This window comes from Pelecanus crispus, chromosome 2 (assembly GCF_030463565.1).
Source record: "Pelecanus crispus isolate bPelCri1 chromosome 2, bPelCri1.pri, whole genome shotgun sequence".
Taxonomy (NCBI): Eukaryota; Metazoa; Chordata; class Aves; order Pelecaniformes; family Pelecanidae; genus Pelecanus; species Pelecanus crispus.
The window spans coordinates 101,623,182-101,642,323 of record NC_134644.1 but is presented as its reverse complement, the minus strand read 5'-3'; the positions used below and the strand labels follow the sequence as shown (position 1 = coordinate 101,642,323).

The window sequence follows — 19,142 nt, the reverse complement described above, 5'->3', positions numbered from 1 at the left end:
AGTTTCTTTTCACTCTTTGTTACTAATGATTTCTCACTGATCATATATAAATGCCATTCCTTTACCTGAGGAGAAGAATTTTAGGGAGGTTACTTCCCTGCCTTCCCTCCATTTATAACTTCTGAACCACATTAGCCAACGTCAGCATGCTTGCCGAGGGGAAGGAACCTCAAAGGCATGGATAGACAAAGGTTTTGTAGAAACCGTGGGCTGACTAGGGAAGAAAGACCCCAAATAGTTCCCCACTGAGGGAGAAGCTGCGGGATGCGCACAGTGTCACCCTTCATCCTGCAGAGCCGGCGGCCCGTCAGCGCGTGGTTTGCGGCATGCAGGTCCCTGCGGCTGTAGCTTTGGCCACGGGCTGCCCGCTGCCTGGCCAGTGCTTGGGAGCGCGAGCCCCCGCCGCCTGCGAGACAGGAGGTGGTTACAGGGCAGGAGGCGGGGGGTGGAAGGTACTGGAGAGGAGAGAATTATATGGTGGAAGGGTGAGAACTAAGAACTAAGATTAATTCTGTGTCAGAACCAAGGGTTACAAGATATTAAAAAAAACCTTGGACACTAGGTTTCGTTAGTGAATTGTAGGAAAAAGTGTTTTATTTCTGCGAACACAAATATTAATTCCATTTCAGGTGGTTTGTTTGGCAGATAGGGAGGAAACATGTGCAGCGAAGCTCAAATCAAGTTCATTTTTTCTAAAAGAAAGTGCAGTGATCTGGATCAGTCTAGGCGTATCAGCAGCAAAATGAATCGAAATGAAAAATACTCTTCCTGTTCCGCTGGTGGTTGGCAATGGTACATGGAGTGCTTAGGCAGAGTCTGTTAGTTTAATACAGGAATGGAGATAACTCAGTGATTCTAGATGGACTTGACAATCAAAACGGGGAATTAGTTCCAAACAGCAACAGGTGTAAATCCTAAGGCAGTGGGTTATTTTTCAGTTTCCATCTGCACCAGTGTGGCATAGCTCTGATTGTTAGGTGTGCAAAGAACTGCTGCAGGCAAACTCCATTTGTCTTTTTGAGATGGAGAAAATCTGGAGCCCATATTTGATTCATTGCTTCCGTTTTCACAGATAAAACCACCGGTAACTTCACCCCTAGTCTAAGCAAGGAGAACCAGCAAAGAATAATAGGTTGATGCCTCAACAGTTTGGGTAGTGATTAAAACCTGTGATTACTGTGTAAATGTAATACAGTAGCCATCCATCATGTTTATGAAGTCTCCAACTAGGTACCAAAACTAACACTTCTTGACACTGTCTGTGGGAATATATTTAAATTGTGGTAGTGTTTTCATACTTTTCTGCTGTCTTTTTTTCAGTTTCAGTTTTCTATTTTGACATCATCGCAATAAATTTCTCCAAAATCATTTCATTATTGCAACTAATTTATTTATCTCTGCTGGCATCTGTTATAATTAGCATTCTTTATAACATTTCTTACATTTTATTGACATCGGGAGCTTTTAATTAAGCAGAAGAGTTTAAAGAAATGTCAGTTGATTATTCCCTACTCGCTCTGTGAAATCCAATCTTGCTCCTTAGTGTTGCTTTCCTAAGAGCGAGGAAGAAGGTATAAAAGGCTCTAACCCTATGAAAGAAAGGCCTTTTGTCTTTACAGGACAGCTTTAAACTTCACACATTTTCTTTATCAACGAAGTTGTTCTGTTACAGTAACTCTTTGTTTCAAAAAACAGTTTCATAGGCTGGCGTCTTGTGTGAATCATCTTTCAAACAGAAATTGTTGGTTTGTTGCCAGTCCCGTGAAGGGAATTCTGTAGCAAATAACATCAATTTGCAGTATGGGGTAACTTGTGAAGTAGATGCATCATCATATGCTTCACTTAGGGATTATCTACAGAAAGGCTGTAATCAAACTTCAATCGTCACCGCTAGAATAAGTTTTTAATACCTCATTAGTCTTGCGTGGCTTTCATATTTAACCAGGTATACTTTTGAAACTACTAATTAAACTGAAAAGGAAAACTGTTTCTCAGATCTCCAGTTTTCAGTTCTAGTCATAAGACATCTTCATGGGATAGTGCAAACTTCTTTTCCTTCTGTGTAAAAGAATCAACAATATATTTACAGATAAACACATTTTTGCACTTTTCAAAAACTTTCTAGGAAACTTCCTTTTAAAAATGTCCCCCGGTTTATGCAGTTATTTGTTAAACAGCATGGATAATGTATATAAATGCATTATGTAACACACACACACACCCCCCCCCAAAAAAAAAAAAAAAAAAAAAAGACCAGAGGACGGGCATGCCAAAGCATGATACTTTGTCACAAAACCTCAAATGAAGAGATGGGTCCTCTGCTGTGCCCTTGTGTTGAAAAATATTAGTGCTGCTGAGCCATTCAGGGAACGTAATCCTACCAGGAAAGACACGAGTGAGAGCATCCTCGTACGGAGCCCGCGCTTCCCCCTTCTTCCGCTGCCCTTCTACCCTGTGCGGGGAGCTGATGAGGCACTTACTGGCTCTTACTCTCAAGACCTGTTTCTTAGAGATCAAAATGATGACATCGTTTGTTTTCCAGAAAGTGAATAAATAGTGAGTGCAGCTATCGAGAAACAAGGGTGATACTTTTCTCGTACCTAATACTTCTGCCCTAGCTTCTCTGTGTATCTTTTGTCCTATGTGCTCATGATTTTTCTCATCCTTACGCATCCTCTTTACAGCAAAGTCAGCCTTCACTCCCCGCCTTCTCTCTCAGTTAACTAGTAGAGAAATCTCCTATGTTTTTCTTAGATGGTTGTCAACAGATCGAACTTCAGTTTCCTACTTCTTTCCCTGAAGTCCTCCTTGCTAATGTGTTTGTTGTGGCTCCTTCTTATGTACTAGAGACTAGACTGCCAGTAATTCTTAGCAACATCTCTGTTAAATAGGCTTCCAACTTAAATGAAACAGCAGCAAAGCTGAGATATCTCTGTTAAAGAAAGAGACATATAGATAAGAATGCTGCAACTCGCCGTGGAAGAATACTGTCGGAGAGAAAAAAATGTGTGTGAGGCAGTAGTTAGAAACGAAGATCAGTGAACTCAATCTGTTTAATATCCTCAGGAATGCTAAATGTTTGAGCAAAGCTCAAGTGCTCAAACCCACCTAGTAGGTCTATCAGTCAACAGATTGCATTTTGAATGTAACTTCTGTGTTCTAATGTATCCCGCTAGGTATTTTCGCAGACTGAGAGTGAATTAAATTTTTGCAACTGTTACGTGTAAAACGGCCCTGAAGCAATAACACTGTTTTAATAAATTTAATAAAACTGGGATTTCATTTCCCTCTATGCTTTTTTTTTTATTTTTAGTAGTAATGGTAGTAGTATTCGAGCAACACCAACTGACAAAGGCCTGGTTTGGAATCACATCCTATGTCAGGTGACACGTCGTATTGCTGAATGGTGTATTTGCCACTGATGTGTGTCTCACAGTCCCGAGGCAGTGACGTTGCAGGCTCTTTGTATGGCTGGGAGGTTCCAGGAGCAAAGCGTGTTGCAGCCACAAGACAGTTAAGGGCGTCAGTCACTGAGGTGCTCAGCACTGGCCTCTCCTGCTGAGCTCAGCAGAGTTTGAAAGTGTTCTGCTCCTAGACAAGAAGATACCAGGCCCGAAGTAAATAAGTAGAAAGTGACACCTCAATTATGTTATACCACCACTGTGGTTTTAAAAAAAAAAAACAAACCCCACAACTTCATCACTGGTTTCTTGAGACTAGGTATTATCTTCATGTTTTGACACGAACAGTAATGTAGCAAAGCATGCAATAGAATGGGAAGTGTTTTGGAACAAAAGGTATGGCCTCATTGCAATGAGAGGAAGTTTCAAAGTAACCTCTTCTGAAACAGTGGTGCATTGATTTTTCTTTTTAATTGAAACTTTATTTCCTTTAAATGCTTTAAAATCCAGGGAAGCAGCTTTAGTTAAGCGGGTTTAGTTCTAACATTCTTGAATGTCAGAATTCTGTACCATAACCCTACACTGCTCCTGCAAATGCGTTTGTCTAACTTTTGCTGTAAAATCTGATTTGAGTTTGGGAATGGGGGGGGTTAACTTACAACATCAGCACAAGTGTATTCTTCTACAACATACTTGGAAACTTACAAACTATCATTGTCTTTGTGGAGATTATGGAATCAACTGTTTCTGGTCATCCCATGATCTTTATGTTTTTAACTTTTCAACTGATTGATTGCAGCTGAGCTGGGAGAGTGTGAGCACCCAGAGCACACACCAGAACTCGTGTCTGAATTCAGGTTTGCCCCAAACCAGACCGAAGCAATGGAATTTGACATTTTTCAGAAATGGAAAGAGTGCAGGTAGGGTACCTGTGTGGGAGTGGTGTCTCTAGCAACAGGAGGTTTTCTTCTCTTCCAAAGTCAAATATGTTCACAAGAACCCCTTCAACAGACGTAACACAGTGATTATGTTTGTCAGTTGAGAAGTACTGTAGATAGACTTTGAGCCCTCCCTGTCCCTCAAAATGGCAAGCGATAATTTAGGGAAGGTTGGTGGGGTGAGTTTTCTTTTTTGTTTCTTTGTTTTGCTTTGGATGATTTCATAACAGTTTAAGCAGTCTGATCTTTTTTCTGCTTATGTTGGAAATAATTCTCTTTCTCTCTCCTTCTTTCGTGCATGCACACAAAGTTTTGTGTTCCGGGTAGTAGCAAATGCTTTTTCTTCTCTTTTGTTAATAAATGTGGTACATTTCGGTGATGCTGTCTTACCTGAACTCTCATCCTTATTGGCAATTTTAGACCTTTTTCAATTTTTGTCTCTCCGATTTATTTTCATTTGGATGGAATAGGGTAAAAATACAAGCTAAGCTTGAAATACCATTTAGTGTCATTAAGATTGAGGCCCAAAGAAAAGGGACAGGGGAACAAATTTTAAAACATTTAAAACAGACAAAAATTTCATATGGTAAAGTACAAATATATTTTATGTTCTTAGGGGAAAGAGCCCGGCGCAGGCCGAATTGTGCTACTTGAACAAAGCTAAATGGCTAGAAATGTATGGTGTAGATATGCATGTAGTTAAGGTAAGATCCATGTTATACCTTATTTTATTAATGTGGGGTCAGAACATTGAATGGAGATGCTGTCTCGGGCAAAACAGTCTCGACTCAGGGAATTTAATTTAATATACTGCCAATTAACATGAACATTTAATTACTGATTTGAGTACTGACCAAGAAAAAGAAGACAAAAACATAAACGCAGTAAAGCCTTTCCTCAGTCTTTCCCAGCTCAACTTCAGTCCAACAGCTCTGCTCCCTCCGTCCTAGTGTCAGCTCCCCTTGTTTTCCCTGGGGGTTACACTCCGTCCCTCCCAGTGCAGCCCACAAGGTTGGGATCATCCGCACGAGAGTTTCTTTGTGTTCCTTCCTGCTTCTCACTCATTTTCCTCTGCTGACCTGTGCTTCTTACTGCTGCTCTGCTGCTGCATGGGTCGTCCAGTGGCCACTGTCCCTCAGGGCCGTCCCTGCCCCGGTTAGGGGTTCTCTGCGGGCTGCAGTCCCCCAGGGCTGTCCCTGCCCCAATCAGAGGCACCCGTGGGCCATGGCCCCTCAGGGTTGTCCCTGCCCTGGTGTGGGTCAGTCCCTTAGGGGTGTCCCTGTTGTGGTGTGGGTTGCCCCTGGGCCGTGGTCCCCCAGAATTGCCTCCTCCTGCAGGGAGAGCCTCCTCCCAAGAGTGCATCTCCAGCCGTGTCCCCCACAGTGTCCCTTTCCACATGCCTTTCCCACATTCCTCAAATTTTTCCTCTGTGTCTCCTGCTTGCTTTTAAAGACATTTGAGACAAGGTGTGGGCTCCCCTGGCTGCAGTCCTGGTGCGGGACCGTTTCCACAGGCACCAGAGCCATTTGGGGCAGCACACAGCCTCCTCCCACGCAGGGCACCCTTGTTGCCAAAACCTACCAGTTTGCGCCCAATACAGATGCATATTGTTCTGCTCTGTAATCTTAAAAAAAGATCAAACCTTATTGTTTAGTTTAAAACCTATGGATTTTGACATACTACTGTAGTGAGATTTACACTAATAATGGCATATTGATTATTGATTCTGTGCTTGCTTGCAGGGAAGAGATGGCTGTGAATATGCTCTTGGACTGACACCAACAGGCATATTGATCTTTGAAGGAGCCAACAAAATAGGCTTATTCTTTTGGTAATCTGTTTTTGTGTTATATTCCTTTCTGTTAAAATGCTGAAATCTTTCTCCTTTACATAATGGGATCTTGACCGTATTTTGTAATGTAGATTGAATCTACAAGGTTAAATCTGAAGATAAATTGGCCTGGTTAGAGGTACCAGTCTCAAATGTGAAATATTTTTTGAAAAATAGTCACATTTCCAGGAAATCATACTTTTCTTATGATTTCTGAAGTGTTCCAGGATTGCAGATCACTCATACATTTTTGAGGATTCTCCTAGATTACAAAATGCTATTTTTCCATTAATTTTCTTTTTGCTTCTTGTGTTTAGGCCTAAAATCACAAAAATGGACTTTAAAAAGAGCAAACTAACACTTGTGGTTGTAGAAGATGATGAACAGGTAACTTTCTTCCCTTACTCGGGCCTGCTCCAACAAAGTGTGGTGTGTGCTCAGGCTGGTAAGAACACAAGGGAGGCTCAGCACACTGTTGGCCCAGGCTGTAATTATCCTGCCAAGGACAGTAACTAATATCATGCATGCCAACTTCCAAAGCTTTTGTTTCTGCATTTAGGGCAGAGAGCAAGAGCACACATTTGTTTTCCGGTTAGACAGTGCCAAAACGTGCAAACATTTGTGGAAGTGTGCAGTGGAGCACCATGCTTTCTTCAGATTGCGAGCCCCAGCAAATAGTAAATCTAGTAGATCCGACTTCATAAGGCTGGGATCACGCTTCAGATTCAGGTATTTAGCGAAGTAACAGCAATGTATTTGTGTTCATGTAAAGGAGCAGGTACAGCAACCAGCGAAAGGCAGGAGTTAACTTTGTTTATTTCTGTATTTTAAGTGGGCGGACAGAGTATCAAGCAACACATGGGACAAGATTACGCAGAACTAGTACATTTGAAAGAAGGCCCAGCAAGCGATACCCTTCTCGAAGACATTCAACTTTTAAGGGTAAGTGTTTGTACATGTGTTCATTGAACCAGTCATGCAGGTGTCCTATTAACTCACATAAATGTCATATTGCAACCATAAGTCTGTACCATAGTATAAAAAGAAAAACATGTCAGACCACCTAAAAAATCAGATAGTACATGGTTTTTTTTCTCAGAAGTCCATTGTTCGTACCTACCGGTTTTAATCTCTGTCTACACTTAATTCTTCCGTCCCCCATCTATGGAGAAGGAGGTACCTACAGTTTCTTTTGATGCCTAGCTGAGGAAGGAAGAAAAGTTGCATCAAACTCAATGAGGGAAAATATGTAACATTTTCTCTGAAGAAGTGCATTTGTCATGTAGAGTGGAGCAGTGTCTAAAAGCCTCGCTGACTTGCTTATCTAGCCAGACAGTTTTAGGGTTATTGAGCAGTCTCATTATGCAGTTGTTGCTATTTTGCTGACTGTGGTGGCATGTTACTCACCTATCCAGACTCTGACCTTAACCAGCTTTCTCTGGGAGCTGAAATGTGCTGAATTTGAATGGAATGACAAGGAGTTGATTTCCCTCATGGTTTTGTCATTTGTCCTTCAAAACCTAAGCTGAGGTTTTTATTCATTGTAGAAAAAAATAGGAAGGAGCACTACAAGACAACCCCCTCTAAATTCTGTATTACTTGAGGCTGGAGGTGCAGTTGCTGTATGGAGCAGGGTGAGCTGACATTCTCTTAGGATGTCTTTGTGCTCCTTTGTATTCCTAGACCATGAACCTCAGTTCCATGAAAAGTCCTTGTGGTATTATGGGGGACTTTAATTTCTCATGTACAATGGGGAGAAAAGGGTAGCAAGCCTGCATGCTTTCTAGAGGCTGTAACCTCCCCCTCCCCCTTCCTTAGTACATATCAGTTTTTTAGGGAAAAGCAAATTCATTAAATCTGTGAGATACTGTTATGTGATACATGAGAGTCAATTATATGGTAAGCGTGGATGATTTCATAAGTGGAAGAACAGGTTATTTAAATTTTATTTTTACAATAACAGGATCTGTCAGACCTGCAGGTTGTACCTTGTGTCTTAGTGCTTCCGTGCTTACGTCTGTGAGATGGGGGGAGAAGAGAGGAAGTGTGGCCTATGCTCAGTTTAGTTCTCTGTGCATAGCAGCCAAGCAGAACTTCTGTCATACCCAGATGATCTCCCTCCAGAGAGCTCAACAGCATGTTTGTTAAGTTAATGCAAAAACTCCCTTTAGATTGTCTTTTACGCAGCTCTTGGCCATTAAGACCTGTACCTAGTTGCAGCCCACAAGTGTTGGATTCTGTCCTAACTCAGTCTCTTTGAGACTTCTACAGTGTCTCATTAAGTTTGTCATCCACTTTCTGCATTTAGCAGAGACTTGGATTTTCAGCTGTATCACTCAGCAGTTTTTCAGTGCTATTGAAAAATATGCTGTTTTTCAGGAAAAAGAATTGATACATCCCAGTTATTCAGCTGCCTTCTTCACCGTTCCTTCCAGCCTGTCCAAAGCACGAGCTAAGACCTTGTTGCTCAAGATTGCTCAGTGCCTTCCCATATTCCCAACTGATGGGCTTATTTGGCTACTATCGTTCACTGTAATAAGACACAGGCCATTACCAACTTCAGGAATACTCTGTTTTCCATAAGATTGCAAAATTGCTATGAGGGGTAGCTTCTGATTTCTGAGGGGCTCAATGGTATTGTCATGGTAGCTACAGCAAGGTGAGAAAAGTAGTGCTCTGCTTGTGCAGAACTCACTCTGCCAAAAGTCCTTCTGTTGTGACATTTGGGAAGAATACCCTGTCTGCTGTCACCTTTGATGGGCTTTGACTCTTGCAGAAACAGAGGGAGCTTCATGGCTGCCTCATACTTTATATACTCACACAGGAATGCTAGAAAGCACAGGGCTGCACTTGTGGTTCTGATGCATTTGTGCAAATGTATCTGTATGAAGATTCACTTGAGCTGTAGTGTAACATCCCAATCACGATAGCTGCAAAATGACTGATATTTCACGTCTTAAGGTTTTTTTCACCTGTCTTAAGGTTTTTTGTTTGTTTCTTTTTAAGCAAACAATCCTGTGAAAGCGGCACAACTGTGGTAAGTGACTGCCCAAGTTCTCCCTACCTCTCAGTTGCTGTGGTCAGGCAAACAGGATTCTGAAGACCATTTCTGCCTTAGGATTTGTCGAAACAAATTCTCTGGTGTGGGATGAATTGTTTTGGGATCTCTCATTATGCAGTACCGGATTCCTCTTGGGGACTTCCTATGAGACTTTAAGTGCTTCCATTTTTTAATATTTTTTTCTTTTTGTGTTTGAGATCAGACTAAAGTAAAGCATACTTCCTTTCTGCCTGTTGCTGTTATGCTAACTTACCTAGCGTTATTTGTCCCTGTTTCATAAATGTAAAATGAAGAAAAAAATTTTGCACCCTAATTGCTGTGGTGTTTATCTTGCATAAAATATTGATGTCCTTAAGAATATGGATTTTACTTCACTGCAGTACTTCCCTGAAGAGTAGAACCCTGAACTATAGGAAACTGTGACATAGACGTACTGATTACATACAAGCTAATTTTTTTTCTCCCTTAGTGCTAAAAGTACTCCTGAAGTCCATAACTACCAGGTAAGAGCATAACAATTGTTGAGGAGAATATTGTCATTTTCTTATTTAGTGGTAAATATTTTTGCTCTCTATACTTAGTACAGCTGGTTTCCTCCCCTGTCCTTACGGTGGGATGAGATTCTCTGAGGTGGTTCAGAAATAAACAGCGTCACATTGGGAGTTAAGGGGAAAGTGGAGGGACTCTTCTCTCTTTCTTTTTCTGTGTTCTTGGATGCTCTGCAAGCTGAGTATGCTCCATTTGCCACCCTCCTTCCCTTCCCTTTCTTTTCTGTGAAATCCCAGGTTAAAACCTGTGGGACTGTGAATATGATGGACCCCAGGAGACTGCTCTGTGAGCAGCGCTTTTTGTCTAGAGCAGCCTCTCACTTTGGGTGATCCGTGACAGCAAGTTCAAAGTTGCAATTCTCTTCCCCATCGCAACACTTAAGGAGTTCATTGCTGGTCAAATGTTTGTTTGTTGCTTTTTTTTTAACCAAGCTCCTTTATACACTTCAAGGAAAAACCTTACTGGTTTTCATCTCTGGTACTAGCACTCAGTGCTACTGAGAAAGCAAGCTGTGCTTTCATCCAAACTGAGTGTGTGCATGAAAACTTAGTCTTAACACTTGTTATTAAAAGCCTCACTAGTGATTTTGTTTCACTGTTTCTCCTCATGATCTCATGGATATGAGAGAGAAATGCTGTCACCAAAGATGGGTGACCTCCTGAAGACTGCTATTATAATAGTAACCTTTCTCACTCTCCACCTTTGATTAAAGCTGACATTCTTGTGATTGTGCTTTCTATGAGAAGTACTAGACGTGCCACGTTGTCTCTCAAACAGAAAAGCAATTTTCCTTGCATTTTCCCTTGAGTGTGTCCTAATGAGCAAGCTCATCACCAAGAGGAGGTCTCATGTATACACTAAATGGCATGGGAGAAGGTCTGAAACAGTGGGGTTTCTAGGGCTCACAGGGACCATGTTCCTCATGGCTCCAGGAAAATAAAAAATTAAAGTTAATGGGGAGTTTTTATATGATTTCATTAACCAGGTTCAATGTTTTCACTTGCAGCCACAGTATCATCCTAATATACATCCTGCTCAGCCGCACTGGCATCCACATACACCTGTGAATGTAAGGTAAGCAATCTTCACTTTATGAAAAAGATGATTACTTCTTTCTTTATCCTAATCTGTTGGCATGAAGCTTTGGTGGACGTATTGGGCGATTTCCTGCACATGAAAAGCAAACAGAAGTGTAACAACTTTAGTGTATTTCTATAGGACGTATGTTGGATGGGAAAATGCTCAGTAGCTTCAATAAAACTAATTGCAATTTCATCAGTATTTAATCTCCTAAGACAAAGAAGAAACTCATTTTAGGGTAAAGTTAAGTTATGAGTGAACAGATTCTTGCATTGCCATGCTTTTTTTAATCTTTTGCAGAAATTTATATGGAAAAATAACATGGATGTGTAACAATGTATCAGGCACTTTACAGATAATTAGTGAAATCATAACATTGAGGTTTTGAGAACTGTTTCACAAAAATATTCCTGTACGTGCTATTGTGCTATCTTCTTGCATACTTTTTTATTTTGTAACTTGTAATGAGAGAAATTGAGCAAAAAGAAATTTTGGAAGAAATTCGGTCCAAGTTAGAACCAGCTTAGTGGAGAACACAGTGGAGGCACGCACCTGCTGGTGGATATGTGTCTGTGCATGTACACGTGATAAAAATCAGCTGCTATTTTATCCTAATAAAAATAACCTTTTTAGGTTACTCAGTTTTTAGACAAATAATTACTGTCTTGACTGAAAAATATCAATACCTTAATCTCCTTTTCATCTAACATTTTTATCTCTATATTCTTACATCAGGATAGGTAGATTTCATTCTTAGTGTAGGCAGGCTCTGGAGATGAGGCTGAGCTAAAATGGATGAAAAGGCAATTTTGTCTGAGTCTGAGTCTGAGAATGCAGGAAAAAGGCAAATATGTTCTTAGAAATACTAGGCAGAGAAGCAGGCATACTCATTGTCATCTCAAAATCCCTAGCATACAGCAGTAAAGCAGATACTAAATTTATGCTAGAAACAGAAGACTGTTTAAATTGGGTAATTAACTTTGCCTGTACTTCATGTTCAAGATTATTCCTGTTGTTAGGGTTTACTTGTCCATTTTTTTGTGTGTGATTTAAAAATGTACAATTTCACATTACAAAAGAGTCATTACCGAGAGAGGTTAGGTTTTGCTGAATTTTTTCTGAAGATTTCTTCACTTATGATGCTAGTCTGTAACATTTTAAAGCCAAATAGTTCACCCTGGAGCAGAGTGATACTGAAATAAGCACAATAATGTATTGTAATGTGTGTGGACAAACTCCCCCTTCAGTCCCTCCGCTGCCTGGGTAAAGATTAAGGTCAGTGAAATATGAACAATGGCTTTTTTATAGCTAGGCTTGTAAGTCTAAAAAACATACTTAAAAGTTCAGTGGTGCAAGCTTGGTAGAAAAGGTGCTCAGAATTTTTGTCCCAGTCAGGTAGAAGCATTTAAATGTGTGGTTAAAGTGGAAGCTCCAAATTATTCTAACTTGGAGTTAAAGTGGAAGAGTGGACAATTAACATCTTGGATAGCTTGATTTGAGAAAGCTTAATCCATCCGACTATGAACTTGAGCTCAAACCACAGATGCATGAAATTCATTCTGCTGCGCATGCAAGTCTAGAATGGGCCAAGGGCTGAAATGAAACTACCTGTGCAATACATGTGTTATATGTTTTTTTGTTGAATAATATGTGAAATAATATGTGGAACTGTGTCTCAGTCTTCTTAGTAAAATCATTTCAGTGAAATTATTTGTTTGCAGTTAACTTAATGTGCAGTCTTCTGAGAAAATTCATTCCAATTAATAGTTATCATTATATAACTTTAGAATATCTCCAAGAAAAGGTAAAATCTATACCTGCTAGTATTTCTGCTAGCATAAAAAGAAACCCCAAAAGTACAACTTCAGTTTGGTAATAAGGGAATCTTAAATATTGTGGTTTCCTACATACTGTTCAAAATTTTTATTTATTTATTCCCCCTATCTAATGATTCAGGAGACGCTGTAGGAGTGGTTAGCGCTAATATCTCTAACCAACAATGAGCAAATAAAGAAAAAGTATTTTTCCTCTTAGTACTGTTGCAAGTTTCACTACGTAGTCACAGAGAAATACCTGTATTAGCTATAGACTCTAGGTGTTCATCTTAACAAAATGCCGCTATGTAACTTACAGGCTGCTTCTGTGTAATTAACTGCACCAGCCCTGAAGGAATGGCAGTGTTTACAGAAGAGCAATTTTCATTCTTAATAGGATTGCTTTTCTTAATTTTTTAGGCCTTAGGGGGATATTTTCATGAGCTCCACTTTTTGCATGGTACTGTTTATTTTACTTGTTTGTTGTATGCATTTAGTTTTCCTATAGCCTCCTCCTCCCTCCCCACCATCCCTCTGGGATTCAGGAGCATTGATGCACGACACTGGTCTGTAACACTTGAAAACAGAGAGGGTTTTCTGTGACTGAGCTCTGATTCAAAGCCTTTTGAAATCAGCTAAAAGATTCCCAGTTGCTTCAGTGGCTTCTGCATCAGACCTGTGGGTCTGTCACCATTTCCTTCCCTTACTGATAGCTGCCCATCACACCGTATGCATGCTTGGCGCTTGCTGGATGAACTCGTGTTACTGTGTAGCCCTCATAAGTTTCCTTCCATCTCTCACTAACCAATAACTGTGCAAATGGTACAGGCCACCCTATCATGATGACAGGCCATATTGGAAACCCCCCACAAGTGGAGAGGACAGCAATTTACGATATATCCAGGAACAGAACCAGAAGAATTTAGGAGGAGTCCAAAGTATGGTGTACCAAGATAAACTCATGACGACTCTCTGAAAAAGTCATCTTCATTTCACCTGCCATCTTAGACGATCATTGCATTCCATGGTCCGTGTCTGTCTGCAGTATGTTCAAAGTGTATTGTGCATAAAGTGTGTGTCTTTGTATGTACATCCATCCTTGTTTAGTGTTCATGGACATTCTTGGGAAAAGTATTTTCCGTATCTTTGTAAAAAAATCTTGAAAAAACTTCCATGAAAGCTGGTAAGAATTTTCGGTGCCCCAAGACCAGAAATATTTCTGGGGTTTTACGTTCTACCATACTTCCGAATCTATGACCGCTCTGCCTGCTGTTGAAGATCAGCCATTTGTGCCTTAGTTATTTTTACCTTGTTTCTTTTGAGTCAAATTAATAGATGAAGTTTGAGAAACTTTGTTTTTTAGTTGACATGCAAATAGGAGACTGGAGGGAGGAAAAAACAGAATTCACACTGGCAATCAAAATGGCTTGTGGACCACCAACAAAGGGAGCCTACTGAGTTAGTCATAGGTTTGGGTGTAATTTTTTCTTTTTAATTTTTGTGTTCTGCAGCGAAAATAGATGTGCTTGCCTAACTTGGAAAATAAGTATAGGGAAAGAACACTATAACAAACTTCATGGAGTATGTGTATTCCTTTTGTGACATACTGATTATATTGATAGCATCCCCCGAAACCATATCTGCTGCTATAAAGGCAAGAATGTTAAAAATGAATCCTTGCTAAAAGGGTGCTGCTGTCTTCTTTTTTTTAATGTGATTATGGAAGTGAACTGTACAATCACGTAAAACTACCTACTGATAACTTCTCTCTGAGTGGATTCAAAAACACAGCTCATGATTGGTACACTACAAGATGAGGACAATCCAGTGAAATAGCTCTATTTTTTTAAGTTAGACATTCGCAAAGTTGAATGTATATTTTACAAACCTAGGTCTTTAAATAGGCTTGGCTGATATTTTGATCACTTGCAGATTTATTTTTTTAAAAACTGGAAATCACAGTGCCATCTTCACTCGGGCATTTGTTTTAATTAGGCCTTACATCTGTGGTCTCTCTGAAGTTGTTGGAATGAATGAATCTTCATTTGGGATATTTTAAAAATTAAGTAGTTTTTAACTTGATTTTGATAAATATATGTTTATAAACAGCTATAACCATGAATTTTTTTAGAGCAAATTTGATAGTGTATAACTGTTTGTGAAATATATTTGTTTACAAATGCTATCTTTTAATATTTGTTTTGATCTTTCCTGTATGTGCTAAGTACAAATAAAAGTTTTCAATCTTCTTATTCTGGTTATGATGCATTATTTATTTTTGAAAGATTTGGGGGGAGCGTGGATAGATACAATACACCTTATACTTGTACCTGTTTTGCCCTGGAATCACTAATGCCGTGCTGAATCAACGTTTTCAGCGCAGTCCGTAGAGAGGGGAAAACAATAAAGCAGTTGTGCGCTGAGAAAATGTGAAAATGCCAGAGTAAGCCTCAGGTGGGTAATCACAGAGGCTGACTTCAGTTTCCCCAGGCTAGTCTTCCTCTGTTTCAGCAGCATTTTATTTGGGAAAGGAAGAAAGAGAAGCTTTGTTGGAGCCATTGGAACAAGAGCCTAATTTAGCTGCTGCTCTGAATGCCCTCTGGAGGAGTTTTCTTTGAATACGCATGTTAAAGTAGAGCGTTGTTGCTTCATGATTCACACACCTATGTTCATACTACAGTATCGTTCTTGTCATATAACTTCATTGGCTTCTGTGTGGTTTGTTGTCAGTGTTCCTCGTCATCATGTGTCGTTATCTGTGGTTTGGTTTATTGCTGAAGGTGTACTGGATGAGGGATCTCCCTGGCAGATCGCAAGAAAAGGCGGCACAAGGCCTAACCAGTCCTTAAGTGTTAAAATGCCTCGTGCAGGAGGTCTGCACGCGGGCGAAGAACAACCGGTAGGACTCGTGTGTTCCGCAGTGTGTGTGTGTCACCTCGAGGGAAGCACTTGTCATTCTGCTGCTCTGGCAAAGCGGCTGACACGCTCTGCACTCCCCTTTCACTTTTTCATCCCACATCCTCCTTGCTGTCTGCAGAAATCTGTACCAGCAAAGTCACCGAGCGGTCAGATAGGTAAGAAGAGATCAACTTCTCTGCCCTTCCTTGCTCTAGTCTTAGTTGGCTTCTTGTAGCGAATGCGCTGGGATGCGGTTGGGAAGAGGGAGCATTTCTACCCATTTCCTCTCTGAGCCCGGCATTGCTCTGACTGACCCGTACAGCTTACGTCACCTGAACAACAACGGAATCAGGTGCCCCTGCGCTCAACTAGGTAGTACAAAGAAGTTGCTTTAAATTCAAAAGCACATTGTTTTTTTTCCTAAAATTAGCACACTTGTTACTTATAAAATACTGTTTTTAACGAGTGACTAATACAGGCCTTGTGATGTTAGAAATACAGTTTTTTGTTTGAAACAACACAAAACACTGCAGGTGAAAACCAAATTACATGGGGAACGGGGAGAGAGGAGAAAGGTGGAAAATGTTTGGTTAACTCGGCCGTTAAAAGTAGTAGCACCTTTTGTTTAAAAATAAAACATTGGGAAAGCTCTGGCAATGTAAATCAGTACTACACCCCAGATTCATGCTGCCACAGGAAGCCACTGGTAGTTTATAGATGCACAAACTCAGTACAGGGACTTGATAGCCCTGGTATGTGAGTGTTTATACGTTGTGTTGAATTGTTTTCACTAGGAGTTCCTCATGAGGAAATGCCACACAATTTTTACCAAAGAGGATGTTACAGTGATTCTAGGTACAGAGGAATCAACACGTTTTGAATGTGTTCTAAATACACAGGGAGGTTGTTTAAAAAAAAGCCTTGCAAACTGCCTGAAGGAGGTACCACCTTCTGAATCCAAATGAAGCACGTTCTCAGGGGTACCTGTTGAACTGTGTGTGCAAACTTTCCCCACCCCGACTTTAAAATCTGCTTTTTACAAGTCCAGCGTACACTTAGAAACTCTTCTGTAATCTGATTACAGGTGCTAAACGCTATCCTCGCGTCAGCTTGGGGGGACGGGGGGCAGTGTGTGCGAGTACAGTGCTAGGCATCTGAGAAATTACACTGACCTGCAGTCCGGCATGTCATTGGCTGCATTCTTCTACGCGCTGGAGAATTGCTTGGTGCATCTTGGCTGAGGGTATCTTCTGATCATCTCTCTGCATACCTTCCTCCTGCGTTTAATAAAGCTGGAAGCCAGGTCTGCCCCAGCTCTGTGTGTTCGGATTTGCAAGGGGGTTACGTTTGTCCTGTAATAACTCTCTAATCCTGCGTCCTCTCCCCCAGGAACTGGTGGGGGAATCGAAAAGCTGGTGATACCACATCTATAATTTGGGCTGAAATACATCACTCTTCAGCCCCAGCCAGGCCCTGGCATGCAAACTAATGACTAATATTGAATACTGAAATATGATACTGAAATACAATACTGAAAGTGTTGGCGTTTTCGATAAATTGGTTTAGTGTGGGCTTTTTTTCTTTAAACTTTCATTTTCAGCTATTTTTCTGTAGCTGATGGGAGTCACAGGCAAAGTGAACAAAGGCATCAGGTTTTGTAATGCATTTCCGTAGCTGGCAGTCGAGGGTTTGCACACTTAAGGAAAAGAGTCCACAAGTCCTTCCAGACCCTTTTATCAGGGAACCCTTGTGCAAATTGACAAAAATGAGGATTGCTTTCTCACATTGTAGATGGGAACAAAGCATATATTATGGCCTTGTGATGTAAAATGTCATTTTTCCTTCCTTCTGGATGAGTGTTGCAAAAGATGTCTCTTCAGCCCGCAAGAGAAAGTGTGTTAGAGCTTGCAAGTAATTTTGAAAATGGAACTTCAGCTGCTGGCAAGGAATGTCTAAGACAGGGAAAAAATTGAAATTGCTTCTCAGGCATCGAAGCTGGCTAGATGGAGCCCTCTGAGGGGGAAGAGGAAGACAGTTCAGTGCCACAGTTGTCTGTTTTCAGAGGAGGTTTTCCACCAGTTATTCCAGTTTGTGTATCAAGCAGGCAGGCTACTACTACTTAGCTCAAAGGAGAGAAGTTTCAATGCACATCCATCTAACCTGACACACCAGATCTCTGGAAAGACTGTTGATGATGAGTGGTTTTCCTCTCACTTTGCAAAGGAGGACCAAGAAAAGCAGACTTGTAGGGGAATGCTGTCATTGCAGCCTTGCTAATGGTAGCCAAAGAGTCTGTTCAAGCCAGAGCTGCTATAGACTAGCTGGCATTAATGGACATAAAATAGGAACTGTATGGTTTTTAAACTGATCTCAGACTGTGTGTGTTGTACTTTGAAAAGGGACTGATCCCCCGGGACCCTAGCTTCTTTTGTTAAGACTGTGCTAGCCAAGAATCTCCTTTGAGAGCCAGCTTGAACTATCACTCTGCTGGTCAAGCCCCTGCACCCTAACCGAACTTGTGCTGCAGTGTGAAGATCGAGATTTCAAACCATTTCAGAATAAATACTTTTTCCTACTTTACAGTCAAACTGCAAACGCTTGGAAAAACACAGTGCTGTTAGGCATGCTCCCAAGTTTTAGTGCTGAAGGACCTGCAGAAAAATCAGTCCTCCTTCCTCAGCAGGCACCAGACACGTAGAAAGATACAGCTTTTGGACAAAAGCAACACTAGTCAAAGTAGAAAAGAAAAAAAATAAAGGGACAGACCAACACCTTTCTCTCTGTCTCTTGCATTGCAATATTGCACTGTGTGATAATGATAAAGACCTTGTTCAGCTTCCCTTGTTTTCCAAGTGCTGTTGTACATTGAAGTGACTGGCCAAATAGGCTTCCTTTCTGAGTGTATGTACTGTTGCTTTTGTTGCCACTGCGTCACAAAAAACAGATAAAAACTTGATTCAGCTGGAGTTCCTCCCTTGATATGAGTCACTTCCAGTAATAAAACTTCCGCAGACTAAATGCTGCTCTCAGCTACTTACTAATGACTGTTTCATGACTGTCCTTTAAAGCAAAACAACTTATTTTCAGTTGGTTTCACAAGCAGTAATGTGAATTTAGTTGTGAAGTTCACAAATCAAGCCTCTCCATGCACTGTCCACTGCATGTATTAGTAGGCCACACAGAAAATGCAAACATGTCTGTAATAACTTGTATATTGCTTTTAATTTCAGCATGTAATAGCCTTCAATTTTGAACTGCAGGAAACGATCGTGTTTAAAAAAAATACAGTATCTCCCATCCAACTTCCCTAAAGATGGTGATTTTTTTTTCAGATAGAGTCTTGGCAGACTTGGCACAGAGGGAAGATTGGTGGAGATGGGAAGTTCCACCAGCCTGATATCTTAGACCCAATATTACTTCTTTGTTTCGTGTTTCTGGAGCAATGCCTTTCTCTTGACTCTGTGGGACCACTCCTTTTGGTTTGGCGGTGTCTTATCTTCTATGGTCTCTTTCGTGTATCTTTTCAGAAGAAATCCAGTTCATTTTCTCTCTGGCAGAAGAAGCATTAAT

General features: G+C 40.7%; 1 protein-coding gene across 2 annotated transcripts in view; it reads left to right on the top strand.

Moving 5' to 3' along the window:
• The window catches only part of EPB41L4B (erythrocyte membrane protein band 4.1 like 4B), a 179,951-nt gene that overhangs the window by 78,503 nt on the left and 82,306 nt on the right, over window positions 1-19,142 (top strand). The window contains exons 7-16 of one of the 2 annotated variants that reach the window (XM_075705286.1): window positions 4,201-4,321; window positions 4,956-5,043; window positions 6,082-6,170; window positions 6,488-6,557; window positions 6,730-6,899; window positions 7,003-7,112; window positions 9,177-9,207; window positions 9,701-9,734; window positions 10,787-10,854; window positions 13,503-13,650. In XM_075705286.1, coding sequence (XP_075561401.1) covers window positions 4,201-4,321; window positions 4,956-5,043; window positions 6,082-6,170; window positions 6,488-6,557; window positions 6,730-6,899; window positions 7,003-7,112; window positions 9,177-9,207; window positions 9,701-9,734; window positions 10,787-10,854; window positions 13,503-13,650 — 929 coding nt within the window. Of the gene's footprint in view, window positions 1-4,200; window positions 4,322-4,955; window positions 5,044-6,081; window positions 6,171-6,487; window positions 6,558-6,729; window positions 6,900-7,002; window positions 7,113-9,176; window positions 9,208-9,700; window positions 9,735-10,786; window positions 10,855-13,502; window positions 13,651-19,142 lie in introns of those variants that run through there. The other variant, XM_075705285.1, reaches the window with a different exon arrangement.